The 24,589-nt window shown below is 37.7% G+C and overlaps 1 protein-coding gene across 2 annotated transcripts in view; it reads right to left on the bottom strand.

The window, feature by feature from the left end:
- Positions 1-24,589, bottom strand: part of CTTNBP2NL (CTTNBP2 N-terminal like) — a 75,559-nt gene that overhangs the window by 39,440 nt on the left and 11,530 nt on the right. The window contains exons 1-2 of one of the 2 annotated variants that reach the window (XM_023503462.2): positions 1,834-1,854; positions 828-935 (exon numbers count right to left, since the gene is read on the bottom strand). In XM_023503462.2, the coding sequence (XP_023359230.2) occupies positions 828-926 (99 nt within the window). In that variant the 5' untranslated portion in view covers positions 927-935; positions 1,834-1,854. Of the gene's footprint in view, positions 1-827; positions 936-1,833; positions 1,855-24,589 lie in introns of those variants that run through there. The other variant, XM_031967301.1, reaches the window with a different exon arrangement.

The raw sequence follows: 24,589 nt of genomic DNA, 5'->3' as shown, positions 1-24,589 counted from the left end.
CTCAATAACCAGTGTTTGTATGACTCAAGAAAACAAACTATACCACTGAAGCAGCTTGTGCCACAATGGATAAAAGGCTGAACCTGGAGCAAGAAGGAGCTGGAATTTACCAGTTCTTGGGCAATAAATTTCATCTCTGTTTACCTCAGTTTCCTTAACTGTAAGATGGGAATATTTTTATACCTACTTGGCCAGGGTGGCTTTGAAATAAAAGAGATAAACATTTAAGTCAAATGACAAACACTTATAAAGCACTTAACACAGCACCTGGCACAAGATAGGTGCTTAATGATGCTTGTTGCCTCCTCTTCTCCCTCTGTAAAGGACACTGGTAGAGGAAAGCATAACAAACTAGGAAGTGTTTGTCTTTAGCATCCCTATCTTATTTCCCTTTTTCGACTTTTCCTTGACTTACTGCTTCTTATCCACTTGCCTATGGGTAATTATCTCATTCATACAAGTCTTCTACATACTAGTATATAAACATAGGCTCAGAAAATATGTAATATTCACTGACAGGACATAAATGATTAACAACAAACTAAGATATTGTCTCCTCCCAGGTGGAGAGACCTTTTTAGTAGGAATCAAATTTTAAATAAAGGAATGAAGCTCTAGGGCAGAATTTCAAAAATTATCATAGAGTAGGAAAAGGAATGGGTGGGATGATGAGAGGCATTTCTTGGGTCCCATCCCAGAAATGGCCATGTGTCCTCTTTTCCCCACCATTAACTTCCCTGGGGGCTCTGCAACATGCAAATATTTGGCTTAAGTAGATCACTACACTGGACCAGCCAGGAAAAATCCCTTCAGTGGTCAAATCATACCTTTAAAGCTTCAATAACAAGATCCCTTGCTTCTAGTTCGCCTTCTAGAATGCTGAAGAGGGTCAGGAGCTCCGGCTTGCTGAGTTTTTCCAGATTCATCCTGAATGCCTGAAATAAAGACAATCAATAGAGTAATCAATAGCATGGTAAAAACAAACAAACCCTAAAAATAACAATGATGTAAAGTGCTTTAAGGGGGAAAAAGTTTATTTAATTTGGAAATAGCAATGAATAGTTTCTGGTTTTAATTGAAGACTATCCAGATATACATCTTAGAGGGTCTGGGTAGGTACTAAGGGGAAAATTTCTAGAGGTGATTTTAAGCTTTAAAGACCGTTTCAAGGGCTTGAAAACCAGCAAACAGATAGAGAAGGAAACAGGTGGCAATGAGCACCTGGAGAGAGACAGAAAAAGAGAAAAACCTCAAAACAAAGAAGATCTAAAAAGTATCTGACGTTGAAGAATAATAGCTGACAATGAGACTGTTAAAAACTTTAAAATCTTCTGGAATCACTGGATTTCCTAACACAAGATGAGACTGTTTTTTCTTGAAAACCAGCAGGAATCATTGGATTCCTTGAGATGAAAAACTGTTGATGAGACTATTGCAGGACTTCAAAACTTCCAAGAATTATTGGATTCCTGGCACATGAACTAATGGACAATAGATTCCTTTTGGACTATTTCTATGACTTATGGACATGTATAAATTCTCATGTTGATTCATGTTATTTGTTACATCACTACTAGCCTGTTTTATGTTGCTTATGTAATTTATGCAATTATGTGTAAAATCTCCAATATTGATGCATTTATGTATACCTGTTTCAAGTGAGCCCCTTCAGAAACCCACTAATCAGATTTGATTTCCCATTTCCTTTGGTGTTTTCATCTCCCTTCCTGAGAAGTCAGAGAGGGTATGACCACCTTCTTTTTATGGTGTTTTCACTCCCTTTTTTTGAGCAGTCAGGGAAGGCGTGATCACCTTCTTTTTTGGGGTTCTCACCTCCTTGAGAAGTCAGGGAGATCATGATCACTTTATGTTCTAAATCAAAAGAAAGGAGGAGATGTTAGAATCCTTACAAAGTGTTAATTAACTCACTGGAATCGATAGAAACAATGCTTAAGTGGAATTGATAGAAACAATGCTTAAGTTTACACCTTTGAGAGTTCACACATTAAAGTTCACAAGTCTGGAACCCACAATCCCACTCTCAGAGGAAGAGTCAACCTTTGAGTTCACACCTCTAAAAGAGCATATAAAAGGAAGAGCCTCAGTCAAGAGTCAGTTGAGGAGACTGAAAATCATAAGTCAGTAGAACCAAGATTCAGAGAGAGCTGGAGGCTGAAGCTGGCAGAGGCAAAGGACAATCTGTAAGAGCTCTTGGAAGGCCTCTAAGAAAGCTAACCAGGCTAGTTTGAAGGAGACAATAAAGGATTGTATTTTAACAGCTGGATACATTTGGGGTGATTATTACTTGGAACTGAAACTAAGGCTGCCTCCAGAAGCTCCCCAGGAAATCTGCTCCCAGAGAACGATTGTATTTTAGAAAAGATGAACACTACAGATAATGGTCTATTATCTATTAATTTTAAGTAATGTCTGGATAGGATGAAACTCGAGTGATGGAAATTGGATTATAGATGTTCTCTGACAAAAAACAATCAAGGGGCAGCTAGATGGCACAATAGATAGAGCATTGGGTCCTGGAGTCTGAGTTCAAATCCAACATAAAACACTTAATATATCTTGGCTGTGTGACCCTAGGCAAGGCAACAACAAAAGCCCCCTAAACCCAAACAATCAAAAAGGAAAAAAATCCAACCCCAAACAAAACAAAACAAAACAAAATCTCTGCCCTTCAGAAGCCTACATTTTTAATGCAAAAGTTACATAAATAGGTACATGAAAGATACCTTCAAGGCAGAGGAAAGGCAACTTTTAAGAGAAAAAGGAAAGGCCTCCTACAGAAGGTGGTTTTTGAGCTAAATCTTGAAAGAAGGCAGTATTCTTCTAAGAGGTAGAAATTAGGAAGGAAAGCATTCCAAGCACGGGGTATAGCTAATACAAATATATGGAGATGGGACTTGGAGGGCTATGTGCAAGGAAAAACAGGGAGATCAGTAAGATTAGATGATAGAGTCTAGAGGACAGCAGGAGATAACAAGATAGGCAAAGAAGGAAAAATTCAGATTGTGAAGAATTTTAAATGCCAAAAAAAGGACTTTACATTTGTTGCTAAAAGTAAAGAGTTACAGAAGTTTACTGAATAGGGAAATGACATGATCAGATCTTCATTTATTTTGGCAGCTGGACTATTATTTGCAATTGGGAGAGACTTAAGAAAGAAGATCAATTATGAAGCTACTGCAATATAACCAGATAAGAGGTTATGAGGACCTGAATTATGGTTGTGTCTGTGTGCACTAAGAAATGGGAATTGTAATGGGCTGAAACTGAGTTGATGCACTGAGGTCAGAGTACTTAAGGCTAATTACCAATTGGACAATACTCTATTAGCATATGGTTGGAGAAAGAATGGCCCTGCCCACTACTCTGTGCAGGTTTGATCTGTCTGGCACATCCAAGAGATTGAGGCAGGATTTAGAGCATGGGTCCTCAAACTACACCCTGCGGGCCAGATGCGGCAGCTGAGGTAGGCCCACAAAACAAAGTTTTTGTTTTTACTATAGTCCGGCCCTCCAACAGTCTGAGGGACAGTGAACTGGCCCCCTATTTAAAAAGTTTGAGGGCCCCTGATTTCGAGGGTGGAGTAAGACAAGTGTGGTGGATCAGAGGGGGAGAAGAAAGAGGAGATTCCTGTGTCCATGCTCTCTCCTCTGGCTTTGAAAAAGAATAAAGATTGCTGATCCTGATTCCGGCTGATTTTAAAGTATCCAGGATGCTAACACGGTCATCACACACTTGGCGCCCATTGTGGAACCAAGGACCCTACTTTCACTGAAGAAGTGTCCAGTGACCAGGAAATTAGGTGAGTATTTTAATAGACAAACAGGGAATTTACTTTGTTAAGGGCTAAACTAGTAACCTTTTCTGGCTGAAATGGAACAGATATTGGGAAAAGATTCTTAACTCCAGCCCCACCCCGAAGGGGTGCTATAGAAAGCATGCTTAACTTGATTAAGGGACAAGGCTTAATTATAACTTGGGAACAGATCGCTAGACTCTTGGGTACATTAGAATGCATGTCCCCTTGGTTCTCAGAGGAAGAACAAATTACGCCAGATATTTGGAAGCTTGTAGGACCAACAACTATGTGAAAAATACAATGATAAAGGTCCTTGCTCAATTTCCATTGAAGCATTCTAAGAATCCTGCAAGTTATAGAAAAAAGAAAAGTTCCAGGAACAGAAAGATGAGGAAGTCTGAGGAAAAAGAGGAAGACAAAGAAGAGATTAATGATCATATCCCCACAGGGCATGAAGATTTAAGTGAGATTCAAGGTTGTGGTGACTTACCATCCCATCAGGAAGCTTCAACCCAGCCTATGGAGCAGATAATTGACTCTCCTCCATCAACTCCACCTTCCAGGAGGGAGGGAGGAGTAGTAATGGGAGGGGCAGTGATGCCACCAACACTTCCTCCCCCAGCAATCACCCCTTCCTATGAGTAGATTGCAAAAGACAGTACTTAAAACCACTGAAGAAGGGAGGGATATAGGTGATCTGAAACTGGGTATGCATCCGGTAATTCAATAGTTTAACTCTTCAGGTCAAGAAAGTAGAAAATATGGCTCCCTTTGATATAGAAATCCTCACTCTTTATGGGGCTACATCAGCTTATATTAAGATGTTATTACAGAATTTGGCTTATGAAGTAACCCCCAGGGACTGGAAATCTATAGCAAGGACATGCTTAAAACCTGGACAAAACTTGTTATGGCTTTCTAAATACAGTGAAATCTGTAGGATACAAGCCCAATGAAATAGTCAAAGTGGAGTTAATATTCCAATCACCCATGACCAACTAACAGGGGTAGGTTCTTATGCAGACATTGCAGTACAAATTAATTACTCCATAACAGCATATGAGCAAATTGCTGCTGCTGCTATCAAAGCATGGACTTTTCTCCCTGGTTAAAACAACAAGGGTGAAGCCTTCACAAAATATCACAAGGGCCAAATGAACTCTTTGCTGATTTTGCGGGATGCTTGCAGACAGCTGTTATACGAACTTAATGGTGAAAATTCAGTAACAGACATTTTGATAAGGCATCTTGCTAAAGAAAATGCTAATGAGGTTTATAGAAGAATTATACTAGGACTACACAAGGATGCTCCTTTAGATGAGATCATAAGACGCTGTGCCACAGTGGGCACAAATGCCTTTTATAGCCAGGTTATGATGCAGACTTCCCAAGATCCTAACATGGGAAGACAGGGTCCCTTCTGGCAAGGGACTTCCAGAGGTACTCGTCAATGCTTTCAATGTGATAAAGTAGGGCATCTGAAAGTTCAATGTTGGTAAGACAGAATGAGAAAAAATGGGTGGGAGAACAAGACCCAATACCCCATGTCCAAAATGCAACAGAGGCTCCATTGGGCATGTAGACTGATTCAGGAAAACGGGATGAGGGGCCCAAGGCAAAAAACACTTGGGGCATGATGGCAACTGATGGTGCACTCAGAGAGTGCATAGAAGTCCAATACTCAGACATGACCAATCAGCCAGGAAGCCATCTGATGGGAGAAAGGGATTATAATTGGGGACAATAGAGTTGTATGCAGCTGGTACAACTGAGATACACCCCCTGGAGAGGTGAAATCTGTTCCTCTCCAGCCTATAGATCTCTTGCCTCCAGGCACAGTAAGCTTCACCATTTCACCTCCTGAGAGCACATACAAAACAGTGTCCATCCATACACTGATGTAGGAAACTGGGGAATGTGTAGCTAATATTCCAGTCACTAATACAGGTAGACAATGTGTGACTTATCACCCAGGAGAAGTAGTAGCATCAGGTTTACTGATATAGACTCCTAATAAGCAACCTGGTAATAATCACCCAGATTCTGACTCCAAGCAACAAAATCTAGGAATATACTGGACAGCAGCTGTGATGGCTGACCAACCTATGCTCATTATCTATATAAATGGCATACCATTAGAAGGATTGGTAGACACTAGTGCAGATTGTACAGTCATTAGAGGTGCCAACTAGCCCAGTCACTGGCCAAAGGTGAAGGCAGACACCTACATGTCTGGCATAGGAGGATCAATAGCAGCTGAAGTTAGTGCTACCCCTTTGAGATGGACTTTTGAAGGTGAAACAGGAGTTTTTACTCTTTTTATGGTTGAAAAAATCCCCATCAATCTGTGGGGAAGAGACATTTTACAACAATTAGGGTTAAAAATGAGTACTTCGGTTTTTTAGGCAGGGCTGCTGTTGAAGGCCTGCCAACACTTTCACCTGTACCTATCCAATGGAAAACTGATACACCAGTGTGGATAGAATAGTGGCCCTTAGGTAGCGATAAAATTCAGGCCTTATTAGATATAATACAGGAGCAACTTGACCAAGGACATTTACAACCTTCTTTAAGTCCTTGGAATTCCCCAGTATTTGTTGTAAGAAAGAAATCTGGACAATGGAGGATGTTGACTGATACAAGAAAGGTAAATGAATAGATGGAAACTATGGGAACTCTTCAGCCTGGACTTCCATCTCCTACTCAGTTGCCTAGAGAATGGCCTCTTTGGGTTATAGACATTAAGGATTGTTTCTATTCTATCCCTCTAGATAAGGAAGATATGAACAGATTTGCCTTTTCAGTGCCCAGCGTTAACTTAGCTGAGCCTTATAAAAGATATGAATGGACAGTTTTGCCACAGGGAATAAAAACAGCCCTACTACAGGTCAAAAGTATATTGCTCCTGCTCTTACTCCAGTAAGAAAAGCATTTCCAAAAGTTATGCTATTACATTATATGGACGATATATTGGGATGTGCACCTGAGGAACAAATGTTAGAAGCATGTCTACAAAAGACCATAGAAACACTAAGGAATTACAAACTGCACATAGCTCCAGAAAAAATTCATGCTCCTTTTCAATATTTAGGATATGAAGTATACCCTAAGGTGCTTACAGTACAAAAACTGTCCTTAAGAACAGAGAAGCTAAACACCTTAAATGACTTTCAGAAATTGAGAGGAGATATCCAATGGATGCAACCGGTGTTAGGCTTGACTACCTATCAATTGCAACCATTATATGACATTTTAAGGGGAGACAGTGCTTTAAAATCACCACGTCAGCTTACAGAAGAAGCTCAAAAGGCTTTGAGAGAAGCTGAACTGGCTTTATCCAATGTGGTTGAAAGAGTCACTAAAAAACCCTTGGAAATATCAGTTTTTGCTACACAAGAGGCACTCACAGCAGTCCTTCATCAAGGAGACAGTGTGATAGAGTGGGTGAAACTCCCCACACAACCAGAACAAAGTCTTACTCCTTACCCAGTGCTTGTGGCTAGAATTTTATTAAAGGCCATTAAGTGAGCAGTACAATAATCTGGGATAAGACCTGACAAGATATACATCTTTTATATTAATGCACAAATTAATGTATGCTATGAACCCATCCCAGAGTGGCAAATTTTATTGGCCACAGCTCCAAATTTTACACATGGGTCTCCATTAAAGATAACTAGACTATTACATAATTGGTGATAGATTTTTTTTTTCTCTTTGCTAATATTTTATTTAAGATTTTTGCATCAATATTCATTAGGGAAATTGGTCTATAATTTTCTTTTTTTTTTCTTTTTTTTTTTTTTTTTTTTTAATAGCCTTTTATTTACAAGTTATATGTATGGGTAATTTTACAACATTGACAATTGCCAAACCTTTTGTTCCAATTTTTCCCCTCCTTCCCCCTACCCCCTCCCTTAGATGGCAGGATGACCAGTAGATGTTAAATATATTAAAATATAACTTAGATACACAATAAGTATGCATGACCAAAACATTATTTTGCTGTACAAAAAGAATCAGACTCTGAATTATTGTACAATTAGCTTGTGAAGGAAGTCAAAAATGCAGGTGTGCATAAATATAGGGATTGGGAATTCAATGTAATGGTTTTTAGTCATCTCCCAGAGTTCTTGGTGATAGATTCTTGAAGAAAAGGTTTCTAAAGTTCCTCTTAAAGGACTAACTATCTTTAGAGATGCATCCAAACATAATATTTATGTTGTATACTCTCGTGACTTAACTATAAAGAGAGTAGTCAGAACTCCTTTTCAATCCACTCAGCAGAATGAATTGTATGCAATCATTCTAGCTCTTACTTATTATCTGGGAGATATAAATATAAGATCTGATTCGGCCTAGGTGTGGAACAAAGAACTGCCACAGCCCAAATAAAATTTGTAGCCTCTAATATATATATCAGCTCTTTAAGAAACTTCAAGAGCAAGTGAGAAAGCATCCAGGTAAGAGTTATATTTTGCATGTCCACTCTCATAGTGGACTTCCAGGTCCTATTTTTGATGGTAATTCAAAGGCAGATAGCCTTCTAATTATGTTGGTCAATACTCCTTTATTTCAAGAAGCCCAGGAATCTCATTCTAAATATCATCAGGCTGCTTGAGCTTTATGTTTGCAATTTGGAATAACAAGTGAGGAAGCAAGGAGCATAGTAAAAGCCTGTACAGCTTGCCTTTCTTTCCACGCTCCTACACTGCCTCCAGGGAAGAACTCTCGTGGTTTGAGACCAATGAAATTTTGCAAATGGATGTGATCCATTATAAATCTTTTGGTCGCCTGTCTTTTATCCATGTTGTGGTAGACATCTTTTCAGGATTCACTTTTGCAATACCAGCAGCAAAAGAGACAGCCCGAGGGGTCACTGAATTCCTTATACAAGCATTTGTAATTATGGGTGTACCACAAGCCATAAAAACAGATAATGAACCTGCATATACTTCTAAACATTTTGCACACTTGTGCACAGTTTAAGATTTTACATACCACTGGCATTACCTTTTAATCCTCAAGGACAGGCAATAGTAAAGAGGAGAAACAGAGACATTAAGAAGCTCCTCCAAAAACAAAAGAAAGGAGGAGTCACAGGTAACTATAGAGAACTTCTAAATCTAGCCCTTTATATTTATTACTTCTTGATTTTTGACTAAGATGCACTGGCTCCAGCAAACAGGTTTTATAATCCACCAGAAGGACAGTGTCCAGTGCGAGCAGCTCCATTCTCTTTAGATAATTGCCAGGTGATGTGGAGACACCCAGAAAATGGTGAATGGAAGGTACCAGATAGGTTAACTGCTTGGGGGAGAGGGTTTGCTTGTATCTCTACAGATGGGTGCCAATGAGACATATTCGTCTTGCCCATCAGAGAGAGATGGAGCAGACCCTTGAAATAAAGGAAAAGACCCAAGAAACATTGGGTGGTCCCTTGCTGACTGAGCCCATCACTGAAAGAGCATGGCAGTTACTGCGTTTGAATCATGAACATCAAAAATTGTTGGACTTGAAAACCCTCAGGAAATCATAGCATTCTCTGAAACATAAGACTGTTGTAGGACTTGAAAACCCTCAGGAATCATTGGATTCTCTGAGACATGATAAGTCTGTTGTAGGACTTGAAAACCCTCAAGAATCACTGGATTCTCTGAGACATAAGAAGACTGTTACAGGACTTGAAAACTCTCAGGAATCAATGGATTCTCTGAGACATGATAAGACTGTTGTAGGACTTGAAAACCCTCAATAATCACTGGATTCTCTGAGACATAAGAAGACTTACTGGACTTGAAAACTCTCAGGAATCAATGGATTCTCTGAGACATAAGACTGTTGTAGAACTTGAAAATCCTCAAGAATCATTGGATTCTCTGAGACATAAGAAGACTTACTGGACTTGAAAACTCTCAGGAATCAATGGATTCTCTGAGACATGATAAGACTGTTGTAGAACTTGAAAATCCTCAAGAATCATTGGATTCTCTGAGACATAAGACTGTTGCATGCAGGACTTCAAAAACTTGCAGGGATCATTGGATTCCCTGACACGTGAAGCAATGGACAATAGATTGGTTTTCGACTATCTCTTGGCTGCTGAAGAAGGCATATGTGTGACTATTGTTTACATACCCTCCTTCTAGGACTTCTGGAAATTTTTTACAACACCATGTTGATTCATATTCTTTGTTATATCACTATTTGCATGTACAATTCATGCTTGTTATACCACATCATGCCTGAACTGATTGTGGGGAAAGTCATCACTAATAGCTTGTGTGTTATTGCTATGTGCTTATGTAATACCTCCCATGCTGATGGGTTTGTGCATACCTATTTCTAATAAGACCCTTCAGCCCAGAAACCTGTTAGCAATCCCCTCTTCCCTTTGGTGCTTTTCATCTCCCTTCCTGAGATGTCAGGGAGGACGTGATCACCTCCTTTTTAGTGTTTTCACCTCCCTTCCTGAGAAGTCAGGGGGGTATGATCACCTCCTTTTTTGGTGTTTTCACCTCCTTTCCTGAGAAGTCAGGAGTGGTGATCACCTCCCCTTGGGGGCTCTCACCTCCCTGAGAGGTCAGGGACTGTGTGACCATCAGTATTCTAAAACAAAAGAAAGCGGGAGATGTTAATGGGCTGAAAGTGAGTTGAGCACTTAAGGCTAATTACCAATTGGCCAATACTCTATTAGCATATGCTTGGAGAAAGAATGACCCTGCCCATTACTCTGTGAAGGTTTGATCTGTTTGGCTTTAGGGAGACTGAGGCAGGATTTAGAGGGTGGAAAAGGACAAGTGTGGTGGGTCGGTTGGGGAGAAGAAAGAGGAGATTCCTGTGTCCACGCTCTCTCCTCTGGCTCTGAAAAAGAATAAAGATTGCTTATCCTTACTCCATCTGATTCTAAAGTATTCAGGGTGCTAATGTGGACATTACAGGAATGAAGATATTTAGGAAGAAATTACAAAGTTTGGTAAATGATTGGTATACAGAGTGAGGAGTTGAGATGATACTGAGGTTGTGAGACTAAGTGACTTGGAGGACAGGTCTTCCATGAGGAAATATCAATTTTATCCATTCAGAATTTGATACCTAAAACATTTTTTGAAATGTCCAATGTGTGATCAATAAGACATTATTCAATAAATGATTCAGTTCTGGAGCTGAGGGGAGAGAATTGGGCTATATATGTAACTCTAGGAATCATCTGCACAGAAAGGAGTGGATGAGATTGCTAAGTGAGTGACTCTAAGGAGAAATGAGAAGAGGACCCAAGACAGAACCTTGGGGATGCCCAAAGGTAGTGGGCATGACACAAATGAATTATCTAGGAAAGGAGACTAAGAAAGAACATTCTGACAAAAGGAAAATGAGAGGGCTTTGTAATGGAAACTTAGAGGAAAGAGTATTCAGGAGAAAGTCAATGAATTCAAAGAAGGCAAGAAGGCTAAGGATTGAGAAGGGCCTTTAGATGTTGAGATTGTTGAAGAGTTTCAATTGTATGTGGTGGTAAGAACTCAAGAGAGTTTAGAAAAGAGTGAGAAGAGAGGAAATAGAGGAACTTTCAAGGATATAGTACCTACTTGATAGCTTTTCCAAGAAGGTTAGCCAAGTGGAGGAGACATATAGGATAATTGCTAGGAGGGATGGTAGGCTCAAATGAGGGTTTTTTAAGAATGGGGAGAAGATTGGACATATGTGGAGGCAGCAAGGAAAGATGGAGAGAAACTGATTATTAAAGAGTGGGGATGACAAGGAGGTCAATCTACTGTAGGGAATAGGAGAGATATGATCAAGAATGCATGTAGAAGGGCTGATCTTGGCAAGGAGAAGGGCCAACTCCATCTACTTTTTCAAACTATCTATGAATTTGGGGCACCTGCCAAATATTATATCATAGAACTGGGACAGCTGGGTGGTGAAGTGTATAGAGTATTTGGCTTGGAGTCAGGAAGCCATCTCTAATTCATGAATTAGAATCCAGCCTCAGATACTTATATGACTCTGGGGCAAGACCCTGTCTGCCTCAGTTTCCTCATCTGTAAAATAAGCTAAAGAAGAAAATAGTAAACCATGTCAGTATCTTTGCAAATAAAACCCTAAATGGGGTCATAGAGAGTCTAAAAAGCCAGAGGACTAAAAAACAAACAAACAAACAAAAAAACTGGATACAGCAACAAATACTTAATCATAGGCATAAAGGAATATACAATGCTTATGCTTTCAAGTGACTTTCTATGACCAATACCATTTATTTGACAACTAAACACATCCCTTTACTACTTTACAACTTTTGAAACATGATGAGCAACATTCTTGTAAGGCAGGATATCCAATACTTTCTACAAGATTAACTTCTCACAAATTACATACAGACTGCAACACACTTTGTGAAGGACCATTTTTTAGGTTAAAAAAATTATTTCAGGAGGTCGAAGTGTAAATTCTGTCTGTTTTCTTCTTCACTCTCCTTTTAAGAATACTTAATTGACTTTTCCAAAATAGTTGGCTTTAAACTACAACACAACTACTTCAGCTGCATCCTAATGTGCACAAAGAGATTCACAAATATTAGCCGATTCTTTAATATGACTCGACATTAGGTCAGGAGAACATGAATGAATGAAGCATCAATTTATATAAAATTTGTAAGAAACACAGAGTCTTGGTATGTTAGACACTACACGAGAGGATAGTGTACATCATAGGTGCAGACTTCAAACAGAAAACAAAAGAACTGGAAATCCAAAGATCTGGGCTAAGTGCTTGCTAGCCTGCTGTTAGTTGTGTGGTCTTAGATAAGTCACCAAAGTCTTTCTGAGTTTTAAAAAGGTATTAAAAAGTTTTTAAAAGTATTCAGATAAGTGGTCAAAAGACTCACCTACAGTTACACAGATAGTGTGTGGCAAGGGTGGGAGTCCAATACATTATGCTGACTCCTAAGTAAATCATAACAAGAGTGGGGGAGATGAGATCTATGTCCCAAGAATGAGCTTCTATTGATCTTTGTGTGGTTAAAAACCACATATGGAAAGGACTGGAAGCAAACTACACTGAATACCGTAAAACAATGGAGCCACCATTATGTACTTTTACATATATGGATATATCTTATTTTACCAATAATATCAACGTCAAGAGGGAGGAGGCTGGAATCTCAGATTTTGGAATGGATTTGTGGAACAATCACTATATGTCCACTGATTGGTCATGTATTAGATAAGTACAAAAGCAAGAGGATCATATCAAGTAATCACTGCTTTCTCCATGCAGTGACCATTATCAAATGAGACTAGATTTAAGAGAAAAATCTATGTGTGAATTTGTGATTATAAGCATGTAACTCAACTCTCTGGGTTTAATTTCTTTTCTTTTCCAGGCTCACACAACTTGGAAGTGTTATGTATCTAAGGCAAGATTTGAACTCAGGCTCTCCTGACTTCAGGGCCGGTACTCTATCCACTCCAACTAGCTGCTCCTTTGGGTTTAATATTCTTAACCTGTAAAACAAAGATAACAAAACTCCCTACGGTACTTATCTCTGAGAGTTGTTGTGAAGAAAGTGTGTTGTAAAGTGTAAAGTAGTATATAATGTAATCTGTTATTCTTTCTATGAACCCCTTTACCAGAAGGTGGCACTTGGTATACTAGGAGTTGGGGGATCTGGGTAGTAGTGTAGGCTGTGTTACTAACTTGGGTATGTCACACAACCTCTCAGTATCTCAGTTTCCTTATCTGCAAGATTAAAGTGGTAATGATGAACTCTAAAGTCTCTTCCAAATTAAAAAATTATTTTTCAATTACATATGGATAAAATATAATTTGCCAGAGTTCAGAATTTACAAAGAACTCAGATCACAAATATATCAAAGATGTTTCATTTTTACTTTTCCAAAAGGAAGAAGTACATTTGTTATAGTCTCTAGAGTCATAAACCAGTACTGCTAGAAAGAATAATAATCTTAGTAGAAGGACAAAGATGACAATAATTGTACTTGTTATCTGTACATTGCATAGATCCCTTATGTGTACAAATTTCAACATCTGGAACACTTTGCTACAACTCAAAGTGACCTCATTTGATCTTAGTATGTATACAAAGAAAATGTAATTGAAATATAACATAGGAGGAATCACAAAAATTCTGTGTTGGAAAGAACTTCTGAGACCAAAGCATACCTTCATAAGAATTCCCTCTATATAACACAGCTGACAAGTGGTCCCTCAGTCTTTGCTGGAAACCCTTCAATGAGTGAGACACACATTACCTCTTTGACTTAAATATTCCACCACTAGAATAGCTCTAACTGGTTAAGAACTCAGTTTCTTAAAGGAACATGGTGTAAAATAAAATCAAGAATCATCAGACTTCTACTATAGTTTTGTATTTCCTTTCCCTTTATACAAATTGAAACTGTAAAACTTCATTTCAAAAGTATGGGTTTTGTACCTTCACAGAATACTGTATCTATGTCTCCAATATGAACATATTGTAGTTCTACATTAATATTTATGTTCTGCTTAAAAAAATGAAAAAATAGTAAAAATATAAAATGAAACTTTCAGGAAAGCAATGGTATTCTTGGCTTGGGTATTAAACCCAATAATTGGCAAAGCCTTACAGATGAAAACAAAACAAAACTAAACAAAAGCTCCTAAAGGGGAAATGTAAACTCATGTGGTTTTGGTTCAAATTCAAGGAAAATGGGCTATTTAAAAAAAAAAAAAAAAAAGATTCCCAGCATGGTTATAAGTTCAACACTTTAATTTTATTATTCACATAACTATACCAAACAAAAACTGGCATATATGTTAAACACTGGATTTCATTATTTCTAATTCATTGGGAAAACTATAGTTTTCATCTTGACAGGAAATAAGAAATCAACCAGACTTAGAAATCAACCTATTAGAAACAGACTAAGGTTAAATATAATGCTTTCATGCCAACTATCATCCTATTTCTCTTCTACCTTTTGTGACTAAACTCCATGAAAAAGTCATTTCTTTAAGATTTTCCAAATTTCAGAGACTTCTTTCTGTTAATTATTTTCTATTTATCCTACCCATATTTGTTTGTGGTCTTTTCCGTTAGATTTTCCGCTTCTTGATGACAGGGACTGGTTTATTTTTTGGGGGGGGAGGGGCAGGAGGATCATATTTTCATTGCCCAGAGCCAAATGCACAGCCAAGTGCTTAAAAAATGTTTAATGATTTATTGACTGACAAATACCTAAAGGATTATTTTCTCTTTGACAGCTATAGTCAGGTAGGAATTGTTTTTTTAAACCACTCTGATTTCAAAATAACCACCAGTACCATTAAAAAACACTTTAAAATTTAAATAAAAGTGAACAAACCAAGGGCAGAAGTTATATCCTGAATGAATAAATGTACTTTTGTTTGAGTGATCATAATTCTGTGTGATAAGTTTCAGGAACAAAAATACCATAGCTATAAGGGAATTTTTGAGACCACCAAATTAGTGTATGGAAAATTCTTATTAAACACACACACACACATGCATACGCACACAAACACAAACACCAAAAACTCCAAACCAAAAACACTCCCTCAAAAAAAATCCATTCTCAACTTCTCAGTTTTGACTGCTGCTGCTGAGTCAACAACTATCCCCAATTATTTTTTTTCAAATGTAAGTGCTGAATTTTACTTTTTTTTCCCTGGTTTTTTAAAACAAAGTATACTAAGACAAAATAGCATGTTAAATAAATTTTTAAAAATTCTTTGAACCTTTAAGCTTACCAACTGCAATCTAAATTTTAGGAGTGAAATTAAAAATCAATTAAAATAACATATATTTGAAGTTGTATATCTAATAGGCTAAAAAAAGTGCTGAAAGGGGAAAAAAATTGTAGCTGCCATCAAAATTTGTTTGACTTAGCTATAAGAGCCACTGTTCTAAGTTGGTCATGGTTTTATGGATAAACATTTAATCTCTTAGAAAAAAAGTGTAGTCTTTGTCTTTGTGTCCCCAAAGTTTAGCATGTAATTAATTTAGCGAGGGACAGAAAAGAACGTGACATTCTAGTCTGCTATTCATAGTGTAGAGTTTAAGGGTTCAGAAATTATATTGGTAAGATCCTAGATCTTTGAGTTGACTCAAGGGGAATGGAAGGCTTTCTAGATTAGAATGCAAGAAGAAAAGTTCAAGTTATCCAAGAAGAATAGTGTTTCAACAGGTAGCTCACTGACAAATTCAAAATTTTAAAATATTATAGGAAGAGATAAAAAAAAAGGTCAATTTAAGATGAAAACAAAGATTCTAGGATCCTGTAAAAAAAATTTGTGTGAAGAAATCCCAGTGTTAGTAGTACCTCCACTGATAAAGACTGCAAACCATCTACATTTTTGAGACTAAATCCTAAAGGCTTAGTTGTCTGAGGTACACAGAGTCTAACGGACTTGTGTCAGGAGACACAAAGCCAGTAAGTTCCAAAGGTAGGATATGAACTTGGCCCAGGGAATGAATATAAGGCTTCAAAGGAAAAAAATCACATTGTCATTTGGCCATTTTTCTGGCCACAGATATATGAATGACTGAGAATTCAAAGTTTTGGATCATGTATACAAGGAAGAAGTGTTACAGGTGGAGGAAGATGGAGAAGGACACAACTCAAATGTGAAAATGAACAAAAAGATAAGAACCTTTCATTATGGTTAATGAGGTGGCTCCTCTGGTAGCTGCCACAGGCTGCCTTTTTAAATGTTCATCAAGGATCAAGAGAGGTATGATTTCCATGATCATCTTTGTATTGGGTAATTTGACAAAAACAGAACTAACATCCCCTCCTTGTGGAACATTTGAAATGGTAGCCACACATGCAAGACATGGTAGGATGTCTGGCTAAGATGGCTAACTGAATAGCTCCTACACCTTTATTCCAGCAATCTTTAAAAAAAAAAAAAAAAAGACATCAGATGTAATGATGGAAAAATTCAACAATCAGCTTCAGTCAATTACTTACTCTAGACCAGAACTATACAAAAAGTTAGATTAGTTGCCCATGAGCAAGAGGAAACAAGATCTTCTAGAAAAGCAAGGGACTTAGCTCAGACAAACAAGTTGGAGACCCATACCTTCAAGGCTCTGTTATCTAGAGGCAAAAAGAGTGGAAGGCTCCACATTATGGAAGAAAGACAGTGAGAGAAAGGATTATTTCTTATATTAATAACTGAATTAGGATAAAGTTTTTCCCTCTTTCTATTTCCCAATTCAGGTTATTTGGACAGCTCTTGGAGTGCAAGGCTGATAATGCAATGATATCTTGGGTGAAACTTATTCAAACAGGAAAAAGTTGGATCTGTTCAAAAGGTAACGAAATTCTAGTCTAGGTAAATTGCTGCTCGTGGTTTTAAGTCAGACAAGACTGAGGTGGAAATGTATTCCTCCTGTTGTTTAGATTATCCTAAAAGGTGGTGCTATGTATGTACAGATAAGTCTCTGTCCTGAGTGATCAGTCATCTCCCCCCCCCCCTCATTAGAATAAACCCATCTCTCATTATAATATTCATTCCCTCATTACTTGTGAACCCATCAGAGTTGATTTCTACCCTCAGGAATACCCATTCTTCCAAAAACATATAAGTACTGAATAGGTTCCATAAAGGGTCTTAGGTTTAGGAGAGATAGCCAAATGACTCTTTTATAAATTACCTGCCAGCTATAATTAATAAAATGATCGTTAATTATCCAGAAATTATGTCTCTTAAACTTTTTAAATGGGAGTAACAGGGAATAAGAACAATTCAGCAATGCCTATATTCCTGGCAATGATCATACCAGGACACCCAAGCACACAAGTCACTGAGATGCTTAGCATTCTGATGATATATTGCTAACAATCTAGTGGGGAAGTAGAAACAAGGGTTTTATATCTTCAAAGGATATGAAGAGAGCTAAATAAGAAAAACAGAGGACTTGGAAAAGGGGGAGTTATGAAGGGAAATAAAAGGGAGCTTAAAAAGGAATATGCTTGTGTAGAATGTTAAAAAGGGGAATTGGAACTCCTGTATGAGAAAAGTATACATATATGGAAGAAGTGTAAGAGAGTTGGTATCAGAAGAACTTCATCCTTTAACTGAACCAGGCAAAAGAAGGTTGAACACAGATGCTAAGAATGAGGTGTAGAAACACACCAAATTCAACAGGAAAAAATGGCACAGAGGATGTTAGTTAAGAGGGACTATAATTCTGGGAGTCAATAATATGACTATTATTCAGTCATAAGCAAAATTAACTCTTTGATCTTGAAGAGAATATTTAAAGGAGAAAAGAAATACAAGGAAATTTAGAGTGTTCTCATCAACCAGGTAATGGTTGAACAAATACATGTGGTATATGTATGTAATAAAATATTATTGTACTTTTAAGAATTTGAAAGAGATTATGTTAGAGAACCCTAGAGAGCATGACCTGATGCAGAGTGAAGTAAGCAAAACTAGGAGAACAATTAATACAAGAATAATAACATTGTGGAGAAAAACAATTTTGAAAGACTAAACTATTATCAAAGCAATCAATGATCAACAACATCTCCAGAGACCCTCCAATGAAGCACATTAGCAATCAATGATCAACAACATCTCCAGAGACCCTCCAATGAAGCACATTATCTATTTACTAAGAGAGCTGATAGTTAAGATATGGAGGGAGACATATTCTTGGATAGGTGAATTTATTTTGCTTGACTATGATTATTTTTTACAAAAGATCTTTCCCCCTTTATGTTTTTAATTGTTTGGGAAGGATAGGAAAGAGTAATAATGGGGATACTTACTCCCCCTCAAAAAAGAAGAAAAGAAAAAGAAAAAGAGTAAGGCCATTGAAACATTTCTAAAAGTTCACAAAGCATAAATCCATATAGATCAAGACCTTTTCTCTTGGACATGGTGGAATTTTGTTTTGCTTGAGTATACATGCTTTTTTTTTTTTCCCCTTACTTTCTCAATGGAAGGAAGCAAGAGAGAAGACTCTGGAAAGAAGAAAAGACTTTTTGTTTGCAAATAAATATAACAATAATAAATTATTATTAATAATAATATTAAATAATATAAAAATAAAATAACTTTTTAAAAAAGACAAGGATCCTGACAAGCAAGATAAGGAGAAACTATATTTTAAGTATATGGAATATCTTGTGTGAAGGAATAAAGGCAAGAGGTAGAATATCAAATTTAGGAAGTTATTAGTCTAGTTTGGCTACAGCTATATCACAATATAGATTTTTGAAAAAGAATATTAAGAAATAAGAATGGAAATGAAGATGGAAGCAAGTTAAGGAAGGTCTTTAGATTCTAGATTAACTGGTTTAAATTTAATTCTTTAGGCCATAGGAAGTTCCTGAGAGTCATTGAGCAGGGGAGTAATATGGTCAAGCCTGTGAAACAGGAAGATTATTTTGGCTTGAGAGCTGGTTGAAAGAACTGGGTGGTTTTAGTCTGGAGAAGAGAAGACTGGGGGAAGGAGGCACATTACTACTGTATTCAAATATCGGGAAGGTTATCATAGGGATGAAACATTAAGTCTTGTCCTTCTTGGGGCTAAAGAACAAAATTAAAATCAGTGAGTGGAAAAAAATATATAGACTTTGGCTCAACATGAGTTATGTACTAACAATTAGAACAGTCAAAAAATAGATATGGTTTAGCTTAGGGTAGTGACTTATCATTCACTGTTATCTTTAAAAGTGAAGTCTAGCTAGTTAAGGACGGGGTCTTTGTCCCAAGTCTCCATACGTTCTTGAGAGCTAAGGTTCCTCAATCCTCCGAAGAGTCTAGATTATAGTTCTAACCATTTTGTTGCCTGCATGTACTGCCCTAGTCAGTGCTGTGTATGTAATAGAGCTATAGCTACATTCAACCTGATATATTTCCATGAAAAATCAAGCTAACTACATAATCTTTTTTTTTTTTAAGTAGCTATATCTTAATATCTTAGGGTATTGTATCCATTTAAGGACTAAGTATGAACAGTTTGACTTCTCCACATGTAGTTTCTAAAAATGAGCTTTAATGGCATGCTCCTTTTACTGACAAGCATACCTCCCACCAAGCCAGGGCCAACAGCAAGACAGGCTGTAGAAGCACCTTCTAAAGTATGTCTCAAGCTGGGAGTTTTAAGTTCTTACATACCAAGACTAATAGCACCAGGCTATTCCTAGAATACCAAAGCTGCTTTTGTTGTGAATAGTTCTTCACTGCTCATTGAATGAGAAAGAAAAAGGGCAGAATAGATCATTCATTCAACAAACATCTAAATTAAAGTACCTCCAGTATGTCAACAAGTATTAGGCAGTGGGGAAGTTATACATTTTAAAAAAGATTAAATTCAGATTTTGAAATCAAGAAATATTTAACCAGTGACTACTCTGCACAAGATGCTATGGAGACATGTCTTCAGACATGGAGATGGAATGTAAGGGAAGGTACCATTTTACCAGAAAAGAATGTGGGTAAAGAGAAGCAATTAGAAGACTGGAAAGATGGATAGAAGTTAAGAGTATTTTGTCTTTTATCCTAGAGGTAATAAAAAGTCATTGTAGGTTGTATAGATACTATGTGTTTAGAAGGGGGAGGAAAAGGAAAAAGGAAGAGTTCTATAAAAGAAAAAATATAAAAAACTTTATAAGAGTTCTTTTCTTTTATAAAATAAAGAAGTTGCATTAGATGAGATTTCTTCCAGCTCTAAATCTGTAATCTTTATCATGTCTCCCAAATATCAACTTAGTAGCTATGTGGAATTTAGATTGGCAAGGAGAGAGATTGGAAGCAAGGAAACCAATTAGAAAACTACTTCGATAATGCAGGAAAAAGATATGATAAGGTTAGAGGGCATAAAAATATATATAAAAAAGGAATGGATGTAAGAGATGTGGCAGATAAGATGGAAAAACATTAAGCATCTTCTAAGCTTCAGGCACTGGGCAAAACACTAAGAATACAAAATAGTTTTTGTCCTTCTTCTACAGGGAACACAGCATGTTCATAACCAGGTATCTATAAAATGAATACAAAATCATTTTGGTGGGAAAAGCTCTAGGAATTTAGGAGGGAGGGAAAAAAGAGTAAGGGTGCAGTGTGGCTCATGGAAAGGCACTAGAATTCAATCTTGGCAGAAAATTCTAAGAGGTATTAGATGAAGTGAGTGTACATTCAGGCATAGGGGAGAGTTTCTGCAAAGGCCCAGAGATGAGAGCGAACGAATGTTGTGTTTTAGGAACAGCAAAGAGTAGAATGTATGAAAAAGGAGTAATAAGTAATAAGAAAGACCGGAAAGATATGCTGCAGTCAGAAAACAAAATAAATGCCAAACACAGAAGTGTGTATTTGCTCCTAGGGTAATAGTATGACTCTGGTATTGACTGCATAGAGAATAAAATGTCAAGGAAATTATTTTTGGGAACTATGTAAAAAATTGGATATGGGGCTAGGAAAATGAAAGCGTCGAGGATGATACCCTCAGAAGAAATGGAAAACTTCACAAAGGAATGGATCTGAAACAGGAAATATAATGAGTCTCTGGTCTGAGATGCCTATAGGATATGCAGGAAGAGATGTGCAGCAGGAATTTGGTAACATGAGACTGAAGTTCAAGAAACTTTAGGACTGGATATACAAATTTGGGGGTCATTTATACAGAGCAAGAGGCGAATCCATGGGAGCTGATGAAATCACCAAGACAGAACATGTAGAGAGGGAAGAAAGTCAAATCTGGAGGGTTAACAAGCTCTCCTCGTTCCTGCCCATGGTTTCTTTTATGCTTCCTGGGGGGGATAATAGGGAGCCCTACCACTGAGTGAGGTACTGACCCACTTTGGCCAGGTTTACTGGTCTGCTCAGACCAGAGGGAGTTTGAGCAGCAAAAAAGGAAACACCCCAAACAATAGCAAAGTCTGACTAAAGGAGGGTGAGACAGGGTGGAGTACAGGTAAGATTATATGTCTTGGTGAGTGGTATCTGGGTGTGTTCAGCTAGAGAAGCATAGGCCTTTCCTCCCTCTTCTGCTCTTAGCTTCTTCCCATGGCTTGCCTCCCCACCTTGCCCCTCCCCTTCCAACTAGGAGAAAAAGTCTAGACAGAATTATTGCTTCTGCAAAGCTTAAGAGTAATTCAAGAGAACCTACAAAGATCTAGGAAAAAAAAACTATCAGTTGGATCTTTCAAAAGTATTATTACCTCTATTACAGAGCATAAACCAGATAATTAACAGATCTAGAATTGTTAAATTTGCCCCGTAATACATATTCAGATAAATTTAGGAAAGTCATTCTGAGTTATAACTGCCTAAACTGAAACTGTGAACATATAGCAAATATTTATTACTAGTAATTGAAAAGGGTTGCAAAATTTAGGAAAAGCCAGTTCATTCAAAAACTAACCATTTCTCCATGACATAGGAAAAACGGCCACAGACCATTTAACGAACAAAATCCAAACACTGAATATTAGCCAATTCTGAAAATGTAAAAATCATTATTTACCTATATATTATAAAATCTGAATTTTTTACAAAGTTAAATAACTTGTTTCTATGAGAAAAACAGAATAACAGAAAAGAGATAATCTTAATTTATGAATAGTATGTAACCTAGATATCATGAATGTTCACTCAAGCAGTATATTGTTGTGCTTAATAACTGATTAGGGCTGATGGTCTTAAGTACTAAGAACAGCCTCAGAGTGGAGGGGAGCAAACCCTGTGAGAAGGGACCTCCAGTATCCCCAATTCTCTGCCAACTGATAACTAACTGCCCCCTTAAGAAAAAAAGACATCTAGTCAGTAAAACCTAAGGTATCTTTTTTATTTTTTTATTTTTATTATTATAGTCATTTTTATTGACAGGATCCATGCCAGGGTAATTTTTTTACATTATCCCTTGCACTCACTTCTGTTCCGATTTTTCCCTCCCACCCTCCACCCCCTCTCTCCTAGATGGCAAGCAGTCCTATATATGTTGAATATGTCCTGGTATATCCTAGATACAATGTATGTGTGCAGATCCAAACAGTTTTCTTGTTGCACAGGGAGAATTGGATTCAGAAGGTAAAAATAACCCAGGAAGAAAAACAAAAATGCAAACAGTTTACATTCATTTCCCAGTGTTTTTTCTTTGGGTGTAGCTGCTTCTGTCCATCATTGATCAATTGAAACTGAATTAGGTCTCTTTGTCAAAGAAATCCACTGCCATCAGATTACATCTTCATACAGTATCGTTGTTGACATATATAATGATCTCTTGGTTCTGCTCATTTCACTTAGCATCAGTTCATGTAATTCTCTCTAAGCCTCTCTGTATTCATCCTGCTGGTCATTTCTTACAGAACAATAATATTCCATAACATTCATATACCACAATTTACCCAACCATTCTCCAATTGATGGGCATCCACTCAGTTTCCAGCTTCTAGCCACTACAAACAGGGCTGCCACAAACATTTTGGCACATACAGGCCCCTTTCCCTTCTTTAGTATCTCCTTGGGGTATAAGCCCAATAGAAACACTGCTGGATCAAAGGATATGCACAGTTTGATAACTTTTTGGGCATAACTCCAGATTGCTCTCCAGAATGGTTGGATTCGTTCACAGCTCCACCAACAATGTATCAGTGTCCCAGTTTTCCCGCATCCCCTCCAACAATCATCATTATTTTTTCCTGTCATCTTAGCCAATCTGACAGGTGTGTAGTGGTATCTCAGAGTTGTCTTAATTTGCATTTCTCTGATTAATAATGATTTGGAACACTCTTTCATATGAGTGGTAATAATTTCAATTTCATCATCTGAAAATTGTCTGTTCATATCCTTTGACCATTTATCAATTGGAGAATGGCTTAAACCTAAGATATCTTAGGAGGTGCTCTGACTCTCGTTGATTGACCAACAATCCATCCCAGGCCAATCCTCCATGGATTATTGTGTGGGTCCTAATTAACTGGAATGAAGATAAATAGGAAATGTTTCAGTTTTGGCCAGTCTTCCCCTCCTAGATTGGATTTTTTTTTTTTAATTGAGGGGGGGACCAGGTAAAAGAGGCTATCCTTTGCCTCAATTCTTCTCTAGCCTTAATCACCCAATGGGCATTATCTCAGACAAATGGAGACCTGTTAAAGATCTTAAGTATCAGAGGCCAAAGTCTCCCACAGCCTTCTCCAGTAGTTCTGGTCCTTATTTGAATCCTGATGACTTTGGAGGAGAGTGTGGCTGGTAACTCTGCACAGCCCTCCCTCATTTAAATCCATATCATGGCACCACCTCCCTGATATCATGGTCCTCTTTGAGAACAAAGGACAAACAACTGCCACCAACTGACAGATAAATCTGGGAACTCCAATCCAATTCCCATAGCCACTCCTGGTGGAAAAAGGACCACCAGCTACCTATGGAGCAGGCAAACCAGCCACTGAAGGTGCAAGGCACCAGACATGATGAGAGAGACACTTGTAACACTACTCTTACCACCTTTCCTTGGAACCACAGGCAGACACTCAGAACCAAGAGCCTCTGGAATAGCAGTGTGCCCAAGACTGCTGGCCTAGGTTCCACCCTATAGCCCTAAAGCCATCATTTGAGGATTCTTCCCACCCAGGTCCTACAGCCATACTCTAAGAGGAAACCCCCATGAAGATGCTGTCTGATATCTGTTTATGCCTGAGAAAACAAAGTTCTCACTACCTAAGTCCTTGGCACTGTCACATGATTCAATATCAGAAATTGCTATGATTTTATATGTTGAAATGACTCTAAAGA

This window comes from Sarcophilus harrisii, chromosome 4 (genome assembly GCF_902635505.1).
Source record: "Sarcophilus harrisii chromosome 4, mSarHar1.11, whole genome shotgun sequence".
Taxonomy (NCBI): domain Eukaryota; kingdom Metazoa; phylum Chordata; class Mammalia; order Dasyuromorphia; family Dasyuridae; genus Sarcophilus; species Sarcophilus harrisii.
This window is presented reverse-complemented; position numbering and strand designations above follow the sequence as displayed.